Here is a 15,812-nt window from a genome sequence, read left to right as displayed (position 1 = left end):
CGAGAGTCACGCAGACCTATAACAACCCAGCCACAACACATAATTGCGAATAACATGCCTCACCTTAACACAGGCCTGGGGTCAGTTTCCTTTGCTGTTCGAGTTAACGTGTACTCAACAGTGGAATTTGCACCGCAGCGCCCCCACAGCTTGATGCTCATGACAAGAATAGCGTAAGGTTATCTTTATCGCCGTCATGCATGAATGAATGATATTTTTGCAATTTTACACATAATAATCCATGATGATGATCACATTACACGAAACTGAAATTGCACGTCAAAATAACACATTGTCAAAATTTTTTGAGACCCCCCCAAAATTTCACAAATCACGTTTTCAGGGGTAGCACATGTCTTATTTAGGGGAAAGTCATTATATAATTCTGTATGAAGTCAAATTAATGCCTTAAAGTTTTGCACAAAAATAAAGTTTTGCAAAACACAAAAAAGAATTGAGCAATAAAAAAAATGTTTTGCAAACAAAAATAAAGAATTGCAAAGGAAAAATAAAGTATTGAGCGGGAAAAAAATAAGTTTTGCAAACAAAAATAATAAAATTGCAAAATAAAATAAAGTAGTGCAAAAATAAAAATATAATCAATTACAAAAATCAGTGACAGCTGTAATCCTATTTTATCTTTGCCACATATTTTTCATGCTCAAACCTACTAAATCATTTGCAATGCTCATTTTATTCTGCGTTTCAGTCAAGTGTGTGCTCACGATACCGGTTTTCTTTTGCGCTGCACTTTTCTGTGCGGTTCTCTTTATGGTTTGACGTGGGGGTGGAGTCAAGAAACGGGGGCACGCCCCCGCGAAATGCATTGGAGAGGAACGTAATCGGCGACAGGTGAAATAATTCTTTGACATGGTTAAAAATAATGAATGGTTTGTTTTTGTTGGTTTGTTTAGCATATGTTTTCGCTGATTACGACCCCCTCCAATGCATTTCTTATAATAGCTAATATGACCCGTTGCGCTCTGTCTCACTGCCTGTATCCACTTTTGTGTCCTTAAACATTTGTTTTTTGGGGTCGACAGCTTATAAAAACGTATTTCTGTTTTTTTTTTAGCTTGTCAGCTGTACACCTTTTAGGCGTTGTTCTGTCAGAAAAGACGAAGGCAGCCTGGAGACGGTTGAATTGTTTTTCCCCTGGTGGGCGTGGTTTTCAGATTATAATAAATGCGCTCTGTCTCTATGCTTGATCTGTTCCATAGACTGTAGAGCTGCGTTCCATTCGACAGGGTCCCTACGCAGTGTTCACTGCTCCCTACTCCCTGAGCACGGTATATCAGTTGAAGTGGACTTCGCTGGCAATAATCACTCATTTGGAACGCCCTGCAAACGTCATCAATGAAAGTCAACGACGGTGTCGCGCAGATTATGATATAACATAAATAAATATTATAATTTACTTTCGAATTTAAAATTGACTCTTAACAGATTTGAAGCTCTAACTGTCATGCCATATGAAAATAAATTTTCATTTGGTTAACTGTATGTATTCTTAATCCACCGTCTGGGTCTCATCTCGTGCGCTTTCTTTTCCACGCGCAGCTGCATAGTAAACACTTCTGAGGTAAATAAAGTAAAATAAAAAATGACAGAGCCTCAGCTGCTTTTCAACACTTTTACTTTGTCATGCCTATTCATACAATAAAATATGCAACATCATCGCCATAACCTCATACTTTCGTTCGTATAATAACAAAATTTATGAATATTCAAAATTCAAACGTAAATTCCTCCATCAGAGAGCCGTTTAATAATTCTTTCAACGGCTCTGCTCCATCGTAGTTCTGATTGGTGACGCGGTGCGCAATGACAGTTGGGTAATTTTACCTCTCTACTTCCTGTGAAGTGATGCATCGATGTACCCTTATTCCCTATGCCGTTCGCAGTGCCCTTCGTACTGAACATGTTTGCTCCCTTCGGAATGGAATCTCACTTAAGATGGCGAAATACCCTGTGAAGTCCACTTCGCAGTCCATTTACGGTCGAATGGAACGCACCTTAGATCTGTTCTGTTCCGATCTGCGTCTCCTGCCGATGACGTGTTTCGCGGGGATGTGCCCCCGATTCTTGACTCCACCCCCACGTCAAACCAGTGCCATAAAGAGAACCGCACAGAAAAGTGCAGCGCAAAGGAAAACCGGTATTGTGAGCGCATGCTTGACTGAAACGCAGAATAAAATGAGCGTTGCAAATGATTTAGTAGGTTTGAGCATGAAAAAATATGTGGCAAAGATAAAATAGGATTACAGCTGTCACTGATTTTTGTAATTGATTATGTTTTTATTTTTGCACGTTATTTTATTTTGCAATTTATTATTTTTGTTTGCAAAACTTTTTTTTCTGCTCAATACTTTATTGTTCCTTTGCAATTCTTTATTTTTGTTTGCAAAACATTTTTTTTTTTTTTTGTGCAAAACTTTAAGGCATTAATTTGACTCCATAATTCTGCCCTCTATCTCAGCTAATATATCATCATTGCCCTGTGTGTCCGGTGTTCCTCTATTCTTGTCCAACATCTCCTGCGGACAAACTGACCACTACACTGACACTGTCACTCACACTGTAACGCCAGGTGAGCGGCTCATGACCCACCCCTCCGAAACAATCCACGCAGATGGCCAGTTTAATACTACCTGACAAGCATTAAAACAAAAACAAAATAAATATAGCGCTTTGTGATCGTGCAAACAGTGAGAAACACAGAAAACAAACCGTTAACAAATCGTTAAAGAGTTCAGAAGAACCGCTACAGCCAAGTCCCACCGCGCAACTGACGCTCACGCATGCGCACAGAGTGACATAAATAAAGCACCTTATTTAATGCTAAAAACTGTAGAAACAGGAAATAAAGCAGGCAGAAATCCTGCTACCAAAATCGCTGACACAAGAAGACAAATATATACATTGCAATTCATTTAGTCTTTAATTAGTTGCAGACACCTCAGCAAAAATGACAGGCCAAGTCAACAGATGCGTTAAAAACAACACAACACAACCTGTGTTGTATCTTAACACACCCCTGTGTCTAGTTAAGGACAACACATTTTGTGTTACTTTTAACTCAACCATGTGTTATTCCTGCTCATTTTCTACACACTAATGTGTTATATTTACACAATTTGTGTCAATTATGTACACAAAATGACACAAAACGTGTCACAAAAAATAACACAAAAATGTGTTATTAATTAACACATCCTTTTTGAGAGTGTAGGCTAGGACATGTACAAACCCGATTCCAAAAACGTTGGGACACTGTACAAATTGTGAATAAAAACAGAATGCAATGATGTGGAAGTTTCAAATTTCAATATTTTATTCAGAATACAACATAGATGACATATCAAATGTTTAAACTGAGAAAATGTATCATTTTAAAGGGAAAAATAAGTTAATTTTAAATGTCATGGCATCAACACATCTCAAAAAAGTTGGGACAAGGCCATGTTTACCACTGTGTGGCATCCCCTCTTCTTTTTATAACAGTCTGCAAACGTCTGGGGACTGAGGAGACAAGTTGCTCAAGTTTAGGAATAGGAATGTTGTCCCATTCTTGTCTAATACAGGCTTCTAGTTGCTCAACTGTCTTAGGTCTTTTTTGTCGCATCTTCCTGTTTATGGATGCGGCAAATGTTTTCTATGGGTGAAAGATCTGGACTGCAGGCTGGCCATTTCAGTACCCGGATCCTTCTACGCAGCCATGATGTTGTAATTGATGCAGTATGTGGTCTGGCATTGCCATGTTGGAAAATGCAAGGTCTTCCCTGAAAGAGACGACATCTGGATGGGAGCATATGTTGTTCTAGAACTTGGATATACCTTTCATCATTGATGGTGCCTTTCCAGATGTATAAGCTGCCCATGCCACACGCACTCATGCAACCCCATACCATCAGAGATGCAGGCTTCTGAACTGAGCGCTGATAACAACTTGGGTTGTCCTTGTCCTCTTTAGTCTGGATGACATGGCGTCCCAGTTTTCCAAAAAGAACTTCAAATTTTGATTTGTCTGACCACAGAACAGTTTTCCACTTTGCCACAGTCCATTTTAAATGAGCCTTGGCCCAGAGAAAACGCCTGCGCTTCTGGATCATGTTTATATATGGCTTCTTTTTTGACCTATAGAGTTTTAGCCGGCAACGGCGAATGGCACGGTGGATTGTGTTCACCAACAATGTTTTCTGGAAGTATTCCTGAGCCCATGTTGTGATTTCCATTACAGTAACATTCCTGTATGTGATGCAGTGCCGTCTAAGGGCCCGATGATCACGGGCATCCAGTATGGTTTTCCGGCCTTGACCCTTATGCACAGAGATTGTTCCAGATTCTCTGAATCTTTGGATAATATTATGCACTGTAGATGATGATAACTTCAAACTCTTTTCAATTTTTCTCTGAGAAACTCCTTTCTGTTATTGCTCCACTATTTTTCGCCGCAACATTGGGGGAATTGGTGATCCTCTGAACTTCTGAGAGACACTGCCACTCTGAGAGGCTCTTTTTATACCCAATCATGTTGCCAATTGACCTAATAAGTTGCAAATTGGTCCTCCAGCTGTTCCTTATATGTACATTTAACTTTTCCCAACTTTTTTGGAATGTGTAGCTCTCATGAAATCCAAAATGAGCCAATATTTGGCATGACATTTCAAAATGTCTCACTTTCAAAATGTGATATGTTATCTATATTCTATTGTGAATAAAATAGAAGTTTATGAGATTTGTAAATTATTGCATTCCTTTTTTATTCACAATTTGTACAGTGTCCCAACTTTTTTGGAATTGGGTATGTAGGTGATTCCTGTCTCAAGACTCTGAAAGTACTATGATAGCATAATACTGTTTTAAAGGTGCAATATGTAATATTTTTGCAGTAAAATATCCAAAAAACACTAGGCCAGTGTTATATATTTTGTTCACTTGAGTACTTACAATATCCCAAATGTTTCCAACTATTTGTAAATCGTGAGAAAATGTTTTAACCAAGGCAATATATTACACATTTTAATAGGCAAGGGAACAACTGTTTGGTTACGTTTATAGACAGAAAACTAATTGTTGTTATATAGCTCAACACGTTTAGTCTTATTGTTTAAATCTAATTTTCTTGAATTTTTGCGAGTACCATGCTTTACCATGCCTCAGAGAAAAACACTTTTTTGTGAAGTAGCTAACATAGCATAATCAGATGCAGCTTTATTTTTAGTAACAGTAATACAGAATTTTCTACATCATACAATATGTTTTAAAATTAATTGCATGCCATTTATCAACACAAGCCATCCAGCATTTAATATGATATCCTAAAATCAATCTATCTTACTGCAGTGTGCAACAGTGTCTCACAGCAGCCACAGAGTAAACACACAGAGTAACGTCATATCATTTTCAACACACTCAAATGTATCTAATATGATAAACAGAGCTGTGTTACCTCATACTCATGACCAGAAAAGTGGAAGTGGAGCCAGCGGCTATGTCATAATAAAAGTTCCACTGCTCACGGCGTGTTGCGCAATCGCTTCAGCAGCCTTGTTCAGCTCCCAAAACACTCGCTCCTGCTCTGCTGCATACTACAGTAACGTTAAAGGATTAGTTCACTTTTAAATAAACTTTTCCTGATAATTTACTCACCCCCATGTCATCCAAGATGTCCATGTCTTTCTTTCTTCAGTCAAAAAGAAATTAAAGTTTTTGATGAAAACATTCCAGGATTATTCTCCGTATAGTGGACTTAAATGGGCACCAAACGGTTGAAGGTCAAAATTAGTTTCACTGCAGCTTCAAATTGTTCTACACAATCCCAGATAAAAAATAAGGGTCTTATCTAGTGAAACTGTCGCTCATTTTCTGAAAAAAATTGAAAATTATATAAGTTTTAACCTTAAATGCTCATCTTGAACTAGCTCTCTTCTTCTTCTCCTCTATTTGAATTTCAGCAATGTAGACACTGCTAAGTGTATTACTGCCCTCCACAGGTCAAAGTTTGAACTATTTTTTTATATGCAATATGCTAGTTCAATAGTATATAACAATTAGTTCAAACAATATTTAGGTCAATAATATAAATTTAAATTCCTAAGATGAAATTGTTCCTGTAGTTCACAACATTTCTGGCAAGGGTATAACAAAATAATTTGAGATCTTACTAATAATCAACCATAGACCTTCTGCCATATGATGATTAACAGCCCCTGCAAGTCTGAGGCCTCGGGAAACTGGCCCCAATGCTGTGCTGTGATATCGTATGAGTGGCAGGTGCAAGATGCAAGATGTTGTTGCAATAAGATTAATTGTTTTGCTTAAAGATTAGGAGGGCACATTAATTCTCTCTCTCTCTCTCTCTCTCTCTCTCTCTCTCTCTATATATATATATATATATATATATTATGATGAGCACAGATAAATAGAATTTATAATAATGCAATATTACATAAAAAAATAAATAAGATTTGTCCATTTTGATTTCATGGTGACTTTAACTTGCTGTCTATGTAGGCACTAGGTTTTGAGACACAACCACTAAAAAGAGAGAAAGTAGCTAACCATGACACAAATCCTCTTATTTTGTAAGACTGTTTCGTAATGTCTTTTCCTCTCTGTTAGTCACTGCTTCCAGCATTTAACGCAACATTTCCGTAAACTGATACTGTAGACGTCAGGACAGATAGAGGGAGTGAGAAAGAGGACATTTTGTAAAGAGAGAGAGAGAGACAGAGCAAGAGAGAAAGAGAGAAAGAGAGAGGAGGTGGAGACACATACATACCTATACAAGTGTTCAGTGTAGAAATACAGGCCTTCTCGTTCATACTCAGTATAACGTTCAATCTCGTCAGGATTATTATCGTTCGGACATCTGGGATTCCGTTGGTCCGTTTGAACGGTTTATTTTGTTCGTTTCCGTTACGGTCTCGTCGGGTTTCTGTTGGATCTTTAGTGTCTGGCTAGCGAGCACAGCTAACCGCAGCTAGCCGGATAAATCTCCTCTTTTCTCGGCCTCAGGAGCCCAGTAAAAACACAGAATGGCATTAAAACGAATTCACAAGGTAAAATATTATATTTTATCTTAAGAAATATTATATTTTATTCACCGCTGAAACCCTTTGGTTTTACGCTTTATATGTTAGAAAGATAGATGTTAAGAAATGCTACGAGGATAGCAGGCTTGGCTATGAAGCTAGGCTGTTTTTGTTTTATGTTTATTATTATTATTTTAATGTTGGTTATTGTATTATTGTTTCCTCACAAAGGAATGCTGACATTGCTCTTCATCTATCTATCTATCTATCTATCTATCTATCTATCTATCTATCTATCTATCTATCTATCTATCTATCACATGTAATACCCATGAAGACCACATTGTAATACATAGTTTAAAACTAAAGTAACTATATGGTATTCCTCACATTAGTTGGTTAAAAACGGAGGAAATACTGGAATCAGATTTTAGAAGGTGGATGAGATGGATTTTATGTGGATGTGTTTCCTCTGTGAGTCACATCCAGATAAACACAACCTTATGTGATTTCTCATGCTTGAACTCATGTTGCTAGTTCAGGTGAATAATATTTATGAATCATCTCAGCCACAGGAGTACTGGTTGGAACAGGATTTGCCTTACTGGTTTAGAGTAAATCCTATGGGCATGTAATGCTGACTTGTTAGTTCTTTGGGATATTCTTGTCTCTTGTAATAGTGGCATTCTTTCATTTTGGTAAACACAACAAGAACTTTGCGTCATTGCTAGAAGTGCTTCCTGGAAGGCTACTACGAGCACGAAATACTCCAGTTAGACATATCCGGCCCATACCAGCATGAAGTGCACAATAGTTGTTGAACTTGGCGAAAGGGTGATTTTTGCCTGTTTCGCTGACTTTGAGAGCTTCTATGAATTAGACTGACACAGCAGATTGTTTGCGGGCAGACGGCCAAATACTTAGTTCTCACTATGTGAGAATTTTAGGATGGCAAATGCCAAGTAGGCACACAGACGACTGGTTGAAAATACCAGCAAAGTATCCCTCAAGTCATGGCAGGGCTGGTTTATTCCCCACACTCTCATCTGAAGTATGCAGACGTAAAAATAGCTGCCACTGTTAGTGCTGATGTTCACACTGTCCTATATTGGTTGGCTAAATTGGTGTCGTACATTGACTCTTGCAAAGGCTTCTTCCACCCGTGTCATGATGACAGAGAATTTATTTATTTTTTATTTTTTTTCTGGCATTATTGTCAATTAACAATAAACTGAAATGTTATTCACGAAGAATGGCCTTGATTTAGCTGAGCCTTGAACCTTGTTGTTCTCGTGTGACTTGTGACACTGACAGTTTAGTTCCTAGTTTAGACTGGTTAACTTCCTCTTTAGTGCTCAGAGATTGATGTAACTGAATCTCAGATCCATGTTTGATTATTTTGCTTCTCACAGCAAAGATGTTTCTTACAGCCAAATTTTTTTTTTGCCATGTTTGTTGATTGACTAAGAATTCAAATTCAATATTCTTAAAGCTAGCACAAGACCAATAATCATTTTTTTTTTTTTTTTACACATTCATAATTTTCAATTAAATTTTTCTATTATAATGAATAATACCATGTTTAATTTTTGCAGTCTAATTTTATTTTTTTATTATTGTTTCAAAAAGTAGAAATAAATTTGGTTCTTCAAATTGGTTGGAGGAAAATAATGAGGTATCATGGTATCGGATAAAAACTAAATATAAGTCTGTGGTTTTAATTTCTACCCATAATCCCTCAGTCCTGAGCGACTGATGTTCTCATAGGCATTTGTATGATCGTCAACTGGTTTTGTATTCAGAGATGAGCAACCAGTCAACAGTATTATGAACTAAACAGTCTACCTGGGTTTGTTTTGATGTTTCCATCTCAGACACCCTCATCATCAAAGAAACCTCTGACCTCTACTTCCTGTATGGTCACATGCTCACATGCATAGGCAAGCACTGCCAGAGGGTTGCCTGCACTTCACATGGGCCTACATGAATTCTCAGAAATGTGCTATTTTCTCAGAAGTGGTTTATATAGTCACTGTTCCCATAAAGAGAGACCGAAAGATCTAGAACAGTAGTTATTTCCTTGTTGTCTAAATGCCTAGGTGTGGCTAGAGATCAGAATACTAGTTTATTATGCCAACATTCTTCATTATTACCTAAACCATTGCAAGTGTACACCTTATCAGAGGTGTGAATCTTCACTTGCTTCACGATTCTATTCAGTTATAAAATGATCCTCGATGCATCTTTTCCTCCAATTCTTTTTATTACTAATAACTACTGTATTAATAATCACAATCTAGTTATTTTTGTTATTTTATCTTTGTTACTGAAAATAAGATCTAAGATGTATATAACACAGATACAATATAAGAAACATTAAATTAACAGTGCTTTACTTTTTTTTTTTCATTTGACATCCATTTAACAAAAGCATTCATGTAAGAAATAATACAGAAATTGAATAATCAAATGTAAAAATCAGTGCATAGTCTTTAGTGTATTAATTACAAATAGACTGATTATCATTAAAGCTATAAAAGTTATTCAGTCAAGAGCAATGAATGATTCCCCATTTTCTTTTGGTGCATAAAAATGAAAATTCTGACAAATTACTCGGCCTCGTGTCGTTCTAACACAAATGAAGATCATTTTGATGAAATCTGAGAGATTTTTTGTCCCTCCATAGACAGTTATGCAACTGACACTTTGATGCTTAAAAAAGTTCATTAAGAGATCGTAAAACTAATCCATATGAGTGGTTTAGTCCAAATGTTCTGAAGACACACGATCACTTTAATATGATGAACAGATTTAATTTAGGCTGTTATTCACATGTAAACAAACATTGTTAAACGAACATACACAGTTGCTCAACCGAACTTGAATGATGTGTAAGATCAAACCTCTTCTGGAAGCTCAAACTTGATCTTCATGCTGCGTATCCTAACCAATGAGGTTCATTTTCGTGCAGCATGTTTAAGCTTTCAGAAGAGATTTGTTCTCACGTGCCATTCAGGTTTGGTTTGGTTTTTGTTTGTTTGCTGTGAAGCCTAAATTAAATCTGTTCATCAAAAAAAGCGATCGAGTCCATTTAGAAAATTTGGACTATATCGCTCAAAGAGATTGTAAAACTAATCCATATGAATTATGAACATTTTGGAGTTTCAAGGTTTCAGTTGTCAGCTTTTACTGTAGAGGCTTCCAAAATTGTGATCAAACACTCTATAATTTATAGAATGTATATTTGGTTGTTGTTTGGCAAAGAAACTTCAATTGGTTTGAATTCATGACCCGTAAAAAAAAAAAAAAAAATGAAAAGGCTGATTTCTTTATTACCAGGACATAAAGTCTGTTCACCATGAAATTGCCAAGACATGTTCCTGGATCAACTTGTTTTGTTGATCCTTGAACAACATTCCTATCTGAAAATTTAGTCCTACCCCTAAACCTACCTCTACCCATAAATTATCCCTAAAATCAGAGTTAAATGATAGACTGATGTTGAAGCACCTAACCCTGGTTGTAAGCCTAAACTCGACAAACTGTAAACTCCCTCAAATCTGATTGGTTGATTGGAATGATGTTCGAGGATCAACGAAGATGTTGAACTTGATGAAATCACATTCACCCATAAAGTCTATAAGCTGGGTACAAAGGTACATTTCTCTGAATACGACCCATATTTTTATACTGAATGAACATTTCAGACTATAAAGGTAAGAATCAAATGGTCTCTTCTTTACTAAAATTGTCACGTTTTCTGTCAGCTTTTGATATTTTTCCTCTCAAATGCTGAATTTACTGTTAATATACAATGCACTGTGTTTCTGTGGCTGTCTAAAGCACAAGAAAATGAGGCACGCTATAGGTTATCTGTTGCTAAGCATCTAGCTGTAACATTCTAACACCGCATTGTTTCACACTGTACAAGTTTGGCACCGCAATATGGGGTTAACGCCACAAAAGTGGTGCTAAACCTGCTCCAGAGCAGGGATTCATAACCCTGGGTAAAAAGTGTGAAAAGCCCTATTCTGAGACTAAAATCAAAAAAGTTTAAAGTGATCTTTTTTTTTTTTCTTTTTTTTTTTGCCGAACTTGCTGACGTTTGTGGTTTTTAGGTGACTGTGAGGAAACCAAAAGAACATTTTGCTCAATCAATCTCTGATGTTCTTTGTAAAGTTTCATTAAGAAGACAATCATACTGTCATTTCCTGCCTGATTTTTCAAGTATTCAGTCACTGAAGGGTGAGAGCATGTAAAATTAAAGGATAATCTGTCCACTGTTCCTATCTAATCCCGATGACACATGAGTCTTCACTTTGATTGTTCTCCAGGGTCAACAGTTTAGGCCTCGGGGACAGAAGAGCGCCTAGTTGTGACAGTTCATTAATTGCGTTATCTGTCTGGAAGAGGAATGCATTTGGATTAAAATGAAAGGATAAAGTCTATAGTTTCCTGCAGAAATATCTTAGATTTCAGTTGTTTAAATGGCTAAATGTAAATTATAATAGAACCAGTTAACTGACACAATGACTGACAATGTACTAGGAATCAAAATCAGATTGCTCATCCAACACATTAAAAGAGACTATCAATCAGAGCATGCTACGTTATAACCGGTATCATGTTTTCCTTGTCCTGATAGTGGCATAAGTCTCTTGTTGTAAAAACTTACATTTTTAACTAAATCATTATATACATAACATTATGAAGCAACTGTGCAGCTTCATTGACACCCACTGTGATGACTGAAAGTTTGCACAGTGTGTGTCTTGTATATTGCTTACATTTATTACCAAGCAGTTTATTGGTTATTCAAGAAGATTTTACATTTTAAACAGCCCTGCTGTGTAAGAGATGAAATTGACATTTTTTGACACATTCCATGTAGTCTCTGAAATATGAGGTTATAAAACTGCATGTATAAGAATTGTAAAAGAATAATAAAAATATGTTAAAATAGTTTGATTGAGCATAGCATGTCACAGGACATGTTAGCTTCCAAAAGTGATTTCATGTCTACTAGCTTTATATAATTCTATCAATAATTTGTATAATTATATAAAATATGAGCATAACTGCGAAAATCAATTTTTTATTTATCATAAGTGGCATGGAACATGGGAGCTATTGAAAGTGATTTGCATTTTGCCGTTTTACCTCAGGAATGAAATGTACAGAAACTATAAGGATGGATGAAAGACGACAAAGTTGATGGGATATATATAAAAGATCCTGTCCAATACCTATGCATCCTCTCTGTCTTTAGGAGCTGACTGATCTGGGCCGGGACCCCCCAGCGCAGTGCTCAGCAGGGCCAGTTGGAGATGACTGTGAGTTATTTCACTCTTTGTTTTCATTACCTGTCTCTGAGTATATAACAGAACTCACTGTAATGAGACGTCTCTTGCTCTTTATTTGCAGTGTTTCATTGGCAAGCAACAATTATGGGACCTGTAAGTGGAAATATGTCATTATTTGCATATAGATATTAATGATGGATTGTGACATTTATTTGCATGCAATGTCTGTATTGTTATAGCACTGCATTCACTAAAGAAATCACATGTAACTTTTTTCTTTGTTTCTTTACAGAATGACAGTCCATATCAAGGGGGTGTGTTTTTCTTGACCATTCATTTTCCTACAGACTACCCTTTCAAACCACCTAAGGCAAGAATAAAGTATTTAAACACAACCTACGGGTTTAATCTTTCTGTAAAGGGTAAATTTGAATAAGATTGTGTCATGTTTTTTGTTGTTTATTTTTTTGCCTCTTAGCAGCAGTATTTTGCACATAGATTCAACAAGAGAAACCTGCTGCTATTCTAAATATGTCCAGTAAAATATCATTTGCTAGGTTTGGAATATATGTGGTCTGATCATCTTCTGTTTTGTTTGTCTCATTTGCAGGTTGCATTCACCACAAGAATTTATCACCCAAATATTAACAGTAATGGCAGCATCTGTTTGGATATTCTAAGGTCTCAGTGGTCTCCTGCGTTAACTATCTCTAAAGGTGAACTATAAAAAAATAACTGCGAACAAAATCATTGACCTGAATAGAATGCCTTTTTCTTAAGAGTCAGTTTATTGAATAGCCAAAATATGCAGTGAATTTGTTTTTTGCCATGTGCCAACCTCTCTTCTTTCTGTTGCAGTTCTATTGTCCATCTGCTCACTGTTATGTGATCCAAACCCAGATGATCCATTAGTGCCAGAGATAGCACGTATCTATAAAACAGACAATGAAAAGTAAGTGTATTTGTTTGTCTTAAGGGTCTTAAGTAAAATGTATAAAATTAAATCTTTAAAAAAATCTATTTTTAATTAAATACATTTTTACAGTTTTAATCCAGCCAGATTTTTTTTTTTTTAGCTGGTGTAAGTAATAGAGAAACCTTTTAGATAGGGGTGTGATGAGATCTCGTGTCACACTGTCAATGTGCAGAGACAAGAAACATTAAATTTAAAGGGTTAGTTCACTCAAAAATGAAAATTCTGTCATTAATTACTCACCCTCATGGCGTTACTCGCCTGTAAGACCTTCGGAACACAAATTAGGATATTTTTGATGAAATCCAAGAGGTATATGACTCCTCCATAGTCAACAATTTAACCACCACTTTCAAAAAGTGGTACCGGAAGTACCGGAAAGGTACTAAAGACATTGTTAAAATAGGTCATGTGACTGCAGTGGTTCAACCTTAATTTTATGAAGCGATGAGAATACTTTCTGTGCAAAAACAAAACAAAAATAATGACTTTATTCAACAATACCTTCTCTGCTGTGTCATTCTCTTACGCTGTTTACGTTCAGAGCTTGAAGGTTCTATGTCAGAACGCCGAAGATATTGTTGAATAAAGTTGTTTTTTGTTTTGTTTTTGCACACAAAGGGCCCTATTTTAACGATCTAAACGCAAAGTGTAAAGCGCATGGCGCAGGTGCACTCAGGGCGTGTCCAAATCCACTTTTGCTATTTTAACGACGGAAAAACGGTCCGTGCGCCGGGGCGCATTTTTGAAATGGGTTGTCCCTATTCTCTTAATGAGTAATGTGCGTAACGTTCAATAAACCAATCAGAGTGTCATCTCCCATTCCCTTTAAGAGCGAGATGAGTTTGCGCCATGGCGGATTGCTATTTACTTGGTGGAATTTGTTGGCGGAAAAGCTGAACGCTTTTCAAGTGAAGAAACCAATCTGCTCGTGCGCGAAGTTAAAGCGGGCTTGCAAATGCAGGCTTTCAAATAGCTCTGTGCGATGAGTCAGTTAATATATATGTGTGTGTATTGGCACGATTGTTCAATTAATTAGCCAATTTCGTTCATCATTATAAGTAGTAATAGGCTGAATTGAAAATAGGTAGCCTAATTCTAAAACACGCAATGACTATTCATCATTACATTTTTGTATTTATGTAGCCTACACAATAATATTCTTTTACACTGTAATCCTTTTGTTTTTAATATTTGGCATGTTTGTGTGATGCGCATCCCTGTGTGTAATAAGCAAAGTCCACGCGCCCAGAGGCGCAGTTTCTACCAACGTGCTCTAACAAAAAAATATTGCGCCATTGACTTTAGACTTTAGACCAGGTTTGAGTTGGTCTAGTTTCAGTTCCTTAAATTAGCAATGCTCCGGCAACGCGCCTGAACACACCTCTTTTTTAGACCAGCACGCCCATGGGCGCACTAACTGGCGCAAATGCATTTACTAATTTAAGGACGAGACGCTGAACGGGAAAACGCGAATGGCGCCAGAAGCAAACACACTTGCACAAGGTTGAGCCACTGCAGTCACATTGACTATTTTAACAACGTCTTTAGTACCTTTCTGGACCTTGAAAGTGGTGGTTAAATTGCTGTCTATGGAAGAGTCAGACAGCTCTCGAATTTCATCAAAAAGATCTTCATTTGTGTTCCAAAGATGAACGAAGATCTTATGGGTGTGGAACAACATAAGGGTGAGTAATTGACGACAGAATTTTCATATTTTGGGTGAACTAACCCTTTAAGTTGTTTTCATCAACCCCTATCAAGCTCAAATTTTGGGAACTCCTAAAACCCTGCAGTATTTATAAAAGATGATTTGTTTAAACATTTCAAAAAGCACCATTCTGTTACTTTCAGTGGAATGAAAGACTGTATTTCCAGTCATATATTTCATCATTTAGGATTGTGAGTGAACCCTATATTGTGTATCGTCTAATGATGAGCTAAGTGTATCATCACACCCCTACTTTTATAGTATGAATAGTTTGATGTCTCCTCTCAGGTATAATAAACTAGCCAGGGAATGGACAGAGAAATATGCCATGTTATAGGGGTTAAGGTGAGCAAGGCATTGTGGTAGAGTGTTTTTGTGTGAGCATGAAAAAGGCTTACTAATCTCTGGACATCACCATGTTGCAGTACTGTTGGTCACTAGTAGGTGTTCATACTACTGGATAGGCTAATTTTATTGATTGTGTTCATAACTGGATGTAGCTTTTGAAAATCGTATTACATGTGAGACATGCACTACTGTTCAAAAAATTTTGGTTCAGTAAGATACTTTCTGAAAACTTTTTATTCAGCAAGAACTCATTAAATTAATTAAAAGTGACCGAAAATGTGCAGCAAATTTGTAATAAATATATATATATATATATATATATATATATTACAAATTTGCTGCACATTTTCGGTCACTTTTGATTAATTTAGTGAGTTCTTGCTGAATAAAAAGTTTTATATATTATATTATATTATATTATATTATATTATATTATATTA

General features: G+C 36.5%; 1 protein-coding gene across 2 annotated transcripts in view; it reads left to right on the top strand.

Moving 5' to 3' along the window:
- Positions 1-6,706: 6,706 nt before the first annotated feature.
- Positions 6,707-15,812, top strand: part of ube2d2l (ubiquitin-conjugating enzyme E2D 2 (UBC4/5 homolog, yeast), like) — a 10,890-nt gene continuing 1,784 nt past the window's right edge. The window contains exons 1-7 of one of the 2 annotated variants that reach the window (XM_067389579.1): positions 6,707-7,064; positions 12,307-12,370; positions 12,462-12,493; positions 12,633-12,710; positions 12,951-13,056; positions 13,199-13,292; positions 15,313-15,369. In XM_067389579.1, the coding sequence (XP_067245680.1) occupies positions 7,041-7,064; positions 12,307-12,370; positions 12,462-12,493; positions 12,633-12,710; positions 12,951-13,056; positions 13,199-13,292; positions 15,313-15,361 (447 nt within the window). In that variant the 5' untranslated portion in view covers positions 6,707-7,040 and the 3' untranslated portion in view covers positions 15,362-15,369. The remainder of the gene's footprint in view (positions 7,065-12,306; positions 12,371-12,461; positions 12,494-12,632; positions 12,711-12,950; positions 13,057-13,198; positions 13,293-15,312; positions 15,370-15,812) is intronic. The other variant, XM_067389588.1, reaches the window with a different exon arrangement.

This window comes from Chanodichthys erythropterus, chromosome 1 (assembly GCF_024489055.1).
Source record: "Chanodichthys erythropterus isolate Z2021 chromosome 1, ASM2448905v1, whole genome shotgun sequence".
Classification (NCBI taxonomy): Eukaryota; Metazoa; Chordata; class Actinopteri; order Cypriniformes; family Xenocyprididae; genus Chanodichthys; species Chanodichthys erythropterus.
This window is presented reverse-complemented; position numbering and strand designations above follow the sequence as displayed.